General features: G+C 40.7%; 1 protein-coding gene across 1 annotated transcript in view; it reads right to left on the bottom strand.

Moving 5' to 3' along the window:
• Positions 1-207: 207 nt before the first annotated feature.
• The window catches only part of LOC309561825 (carboxyl-terminal PDZ ligand of neuronal nitric oxide synthase protein-like), a 224,134-nt gene continuing 218,341 nt past the window's right edge, over positions 208-6,000 (bottom strand). Inside the window, exon 12 of the mRNA XM_082265878.1 lies at positions 208-842. Within this exon, the coding sequence (XP_082122004.1) occupies positions 320-842 (523 nt within the window). The 3' untranslated portion in view covers positions 208-319. The remainder of the gene's footprint in view (positions 843-6,000) is intronic.

The following is a 6,000-nucleotide window of genomic DNA, read 5'->3' as shown; positions in this document are numbered from 1 at the left end:
TGAAGCCTCGGTAGAAAATTTTAAAATGATTGCTTATTATTGCTCTATAGACATGGAGAAAAATATACAAGGTGATTAGCAATTTAAAGGCCAGCAATGTGCATGTAATGCATGTCAGTGATATGGGTATACGAGAAAATATATACATATTGGTCATGACGACAAAGTATCACTGTCCCTTCCAAAGTGGTAAAAGGCAAAAAAAAAACAATCTTCTCCTTCGGCTCCTTAGCTCCACTTGGGCAGTGCAAATCCTACAAACCAGCTTATAGTATTACGTTCCAGTGACAAGACTAGGTCCTTATTACAAAATATAGAACTACTCAAAGGATAAAAGGTCAGGATGGGGACCATCGCCATCTAAAGTAGAGTTTTTGGGCCAAGAACTCCAGTCAGAACGATCGATTTCTCCTTCTATTAAGTCTTCTTGGCTGATACAGAGCTTCACTACGGCTTTTTCATGGAAATGAGAAGACTCCCTCAGGTTTGTGTCTAATGACTCCTTGTGAATAATGTCAGGGACAGATCGAGTAATCTCAGGAAGAACTCCATTTTGGATCCCAGTCTGCTCCAAAATGACGCCCTCTACTTTTCCATTGGGCAGGGAATCTGGCTGACATTTCAGTGTGGGTGAATCATCCTCATCAATGGCAGTTTCAACAGGGAATTCACTGGTCACATTCAAACTGACCTCAGTAGAAATGGTTGTTTTCTCTGGACTATTCAGTACAGGGTTTGGGGAAATCATCATATCTTGAGTGGTCTTCAGAGCTCGCGAGACACGTTTCTTTACCACAGGAGGTGGAGGATCAAGTCGAGGGAAACATTCAACAAACTTTGACCTAAAAAAACACAGAAGATTATGAATAAAGGAAACTTGGCAAGGAGAATAATAACTGCAAGCCAATAGGCTTACTTACATAAAAGAAAAAAAAGCAGTACAATGGGTATGAAATGAGCAAATACAATTATCAAGTAGGACAATGTAAATATGGTTAAAAATCAGCATCCGTTTCCCATACAGTTAAGGTGTCACTGTACCCACATCATAAAAAAACTATCAATAAATGGTGTATTACATGCTGTTCACACTCAGTCACTATTGGATTTGTTTTCTATATTCTGTAAAAAAACAATGGCTTATCCTTTTGTTCCCTTATCTCCCCCTTCCATGTCCCCAATTTAGCTAGGGATTTTGCAAAACAGTTTTGGAAGCTCTGCACATGCTCAGTTTTCCGGGAGTTTCTATGCTAAATATTTCCTTCCTACTACATTTGAACCTGTAATTATAGAGTCACACATGTGGATATATACACAATAGTAAATGACAACCCACTCCCTTCTCCTCCTCCATGACCACTAACCAGCTATACAAAATGGGGGTGGGATATCTAATCTTGATTGATGGAGGCTTCACCTCCCTGCTATTCTAATACACAGGCTGGAGGGGCACGACAGTCTGTGACTGGAAGAAATCCGCCCTCACCATGTTATTGCCAAAAAATTATAAAGATTTGATTTCAAATATATATTTGCAAGACCATTTAAAACCGTTTATTGATATTAAAGTGGAAATAAACCCTCCTATCGTTTTCAAGCAAGGAAGCTGCCATCTTGGCCTCTGTTTGATCTTAAACTGCCATGATGCTGCATATGTGATCAGTTATGATACCAGCCATTGGATTGTTTGATAGTTTGGCACTACCAATGGGAGTGTTACATTTCCGGCACGTAACTGTTTTTTCAAACTGTTAAATAATGGGTTTACTTCCTCTTTAATTATTTATTTTTAATGTGTATTTTAAAGGTTGTTTTTTTTTTTCTGTTGAACATGTGACCAGAAGCTCCTCCTGCTTATGTTTCCCTGCAGAAAGGCTGGGAAGGAGCTGGGTCATGTGACAGTTGTGCATCGATTAGGAAAAAAGGTACTTTTATTTTTTATTATTATTATTTTTTTTTTTTTAATAAAGTGGTAGTAAACTCAGAATTATTCAAATCCACTGACAGGAAGGCTTTTTATAACAGAAGAGACCCCAGAGGTCTCTTCTGTCATACATGTCCCCCTGTCTGTCAGCGGGTAATGCGATCTGAGCTGCACATGTGCAGCTCATCCCACATTTTTGGCTCGCTCTACGTGCCACAGCAATGTAACTCCCACGTGCATGAGCGGGAGTGACGTCACATCGGCCCGGCAAATCAAGTGCCCAGAGATAAGAAACCTGGAACAAAGACCGGATGAAGATGGAAGCCACTGGGACCAGGGAAAGCCCTGACAGTGCATCGCTGGAGCGGTCTATTTGTCATAGTGTACTAGTATGTGGTGCAAACTTGTACATTATGGCTTTAAACTGGCAGGGGGACACATTATTTTATATTGTAAAAGAGACTTTACTACCACTTTAAAATGATTACAGTGCGATTATCCACCTATAGGAAGAGAAGGGACAATGTAAATTAAACAGTGTGTGTTTAGTATTACTTTAAAATTGCTGCTGAACTACAAAGAAGCTGTCAAAGGAAATTGTAATGTGTACATAAAATGGTGAGCACCATGACATTCTATAGTAAAAGAAAGCCGTAATCCCACTAATCAAGGACAAGAAAGGAGATCCCAACTAGCACTCAAGTCTCATCATCATCCTGTGAATCCAAGCATGCCTTGCTATGGAAATGTAGTCTTGGTAGACCAGGAGATAACCAACATCCTACCCTAAACTTTTACAGATGTAATAGGAAAAACTAAAGCAAGGGAAAGGCTACAGCATAATAAAAATGATTACAAATACAGTAGTATAAGCTGTACTAGAATTATACCAGTATTTTTGCAGAGCATCTATTTATGGGACAACTCTCACTAAAATGGTAATTGAAGCCCAAAACAGCATTCACTTCCAGGCTGATGCTCAAATCTTCTTTTCTCCCCTTAGTGTCTCATAGTGGTCAACAGAGTAAACATTTACAGTCAGGAAAAAATGTATTTGATCCCCTTCAGATTTTGTAAGTTTGCCCACTTACAGGAATGAATGGCCTATAATTCTTTACCATAGTTGTATTTTAAATGATAGAGAGACTATCAAGCAAAAATCCAGAAAACTTATTTTACACTCTGAACTGCAACTCAAAATTTGTATACAAAACAGGGCGTGCCCGGAAGTGAGGATGTGAGTGTGGGCTGTGTATCTCCTCGCTGAACACCTCTCCCGCCGGAGCTGACAGAGACGCCGCGAGGACGCCCTAAAACAGCGGAGCTATAGAGCCGGAACTTGGCTGTGATCCAACCGCCGACATCTGAGCAGCTCGTGCCTCGGGAGGGGGGAGAGGAGCAGCTGTCCCGTGCGTGGAGAGAGAGGTGGAACCCGGCTAGATCCCGCCGTTCGGAACGTGGGCGGCCTGACCGGGTAGGGGACCGTGTCCCGGACCTCCCGCTGGGTGTCTCCGCCGCCAAGCTCCTTGTTGCTGGAGCACGCCGGGGTAACGGTGTGGAGAAGACAAGGAGAGTAGAAGGAGGAAATAGGACATCAACCTCTTGAGCTCCCACACTGTAGAGAAACGGAGGTGGGATACCCGGTTGGAAAAGCCGGCCCGAACAAGCACAAGATACCTATTGCAGGTTATTATATTATTTTAAAGCTCCTTAATGTGAAGGGTTTCCCCCAGAGAAAAAGGACTGTATACCTACCGAAAGAGGACAGCTGCGAACGTGGGTGAGATAATACCTTTTTGTTCTTTTTCTACCTATATCTACCTATTTCCATTGCTGGTGGGATGGCCATAGACTGTGATATCTATAGCAGGTAAAGTGGAAGAAAAAGGGACTACATCCCCTCTGTGCCGGATACCTGTTTGCCTCTTGGTGTTATTGAAATAAAGTCTACTAGAGGAATTATTGGAAACTGGGAGAGAACTGGTTATTGAACTAAAAAGGAAAGCATGACATTAACTAAAAAAAGGAAAGGAAAGAAAAACACGATAAAAGTCAAGATAAATAAACCAGAAGGAGAAATAGATAAATATTTTGCTAATAATCATAAAACGCCAAGGGAAGTAAAAATGGCAAGATCTGGAAACAGTGCCTTAACAAGCCCAGAGTCAGGGGATGTGCCGAGCTCTATGACTACTTCTCCTACCTCGGAGAATTATCTGGAAAGTCCGGAGACGAGACAAAGGGAGAATGAAATATCTTGTAATTATACACAGAGCTTGGAGTGCAGCGCGGAGTTAAAAGCTATACTACAAGCTCTACCAACTAAAATAGACATAGAACAGATGGTGCATAAAATAGAGGAAGCACATCAGAGAGAAATGCAGGAAATTAAGAAAGATATACAAAATATTTCGCAAGCTCTAGTAGAGGAATCAAAGGCCAGAAAAGATATTGAAGAGAGAGTAACATCATTGGAATTAACAAGAGACATACAAAGGGAGATAGATGAGAAGATACAATTACAGTTGGAGGAGATAGAAAACAGAAATAGACGTAATAACCTACGCATAAGAGGCATACCTGAAACGGTGGGAAAAGAGAGACTATTAGAAGTAGCGGAAGATATTTTTAAACAGATCATGAAGGATAAATATCCGGAACAACTAGAGATAGAAAGAATACATAGAACCACTGGCCCCAGAAATAAGGATGAGAGAAGCCCAAGGGATGTGATCTGCAGACTATTTCACTACGTACATAAAGAAGGGATTTTAAGACTGGCATGGGAATCCCAGGATATAAAAGTGGAAGGAGGGATAGTTAGGATATATGCAGACATCGCCAGAGGAACATTGAGAAGAAGAACTCTTTTGAAACCGCTATTAGATCTGGCAAGAAAAGCAGGATGTACATACAGGTGGGGGTTCCCATTCTCTGTAACATTCCGTAGGAACGGACAGTATTTCAACCTTAGGACATATCAGGACAAGACGGCATTTTTCCGGTTTATTGAAACAGATCCTATTCAAATAGTGAATTGGCTGAACCGATTGCCCAGCGAAAAACCGTCAACATACCTTCAACAAAGGGAGAAAAGATCAGAGATACTATCAAGAGAAGAAAGAAGATAAAGAGACTTAACTATTAAGAGATTGTAGTGAGGTCCCCTTATGGGAATTAAGGGTTAATAATCTCCCCCCCCTTTTTTTTTTTTTTTTTTTTTTTTTTTTTTTTCCACACAATTTTTTAAATTCTTGATGGAAGTTATTCCTCTAACCACTAATTTTACGGGGGATCTTGGGATTTTCACATAATTTTGAAACTATGATGGAAGTTATTCCTCTAATCACTAATTTTTGAGGGATTTTGGGGAGGGGTCCCCCCCTCCCCCTTTTTCTTTTTTTTTTTTTTTTTTTTTTTTTTTTTTTTTTTCACAATTTTGAAACTATGATGGAAGTTATTCCTCTAATCACTAATTTTGGGGAGGGGTTTCCCCCCCCTTTTTTTTTTTTTTTTTTTGTTGTTTATTTTTGAAACTATGATGGAAGCTATTCTTCTAATTACTAAACTTATGGGGGATTGATAGATTAACAATTGGGGGGGAGGAAAGAAGGAGGGGATTGAATTAGTGAATTTGAAAATGTTGTGATGTTTATTATGTGATGAATGACGCTCAGGGGATCGGGGGGAAGGATGGTTGGGGAAGGGAGAGAAGGGAAGAGGGAGGTTACTCTCAAACCTGCTACCCCCCCACCTACCTCCCCAGGGCCATAAGTTAGACATTTTAATGTCCTTTGGTAATTTAATGAGAAGGGAAGGCCTCTACTTACTGGGGGAAGCTGAAGAATATGAGGGGAAAAGGAAACTCCGGTAAATCTTAGAATAAAAAAAGGATAGAATAAGCACATAAAAAACGGCGGGAGGAGGTGGAGGAGAGTCCACAGAGAATCACTTCAGGGCACGACCCTATCTATAGAGTCACACAAGTGGCACGAAAGTGACCGTGTGAAATAAGGATAAGTTTTGTTATTATCCGAAACTACGGGGGAGAGGGTCGCTCTCTTGTGGAGATCGTC

This window comes from Pelophylax lessonae, assembly GCF_965119305.1.
Source record: "Pelophylax lessonae genome assembly, chromosome: 8".
NCBI classification, from domain to species: Eukaryota; Metazoa; Chordata; class Amphibia; order Anura; family Ranidae; genus Pelophylax; species Pelophylax lessonae.
This window is presented reverse-complemented; position numbering and strand designations above follow the sequence as displayed.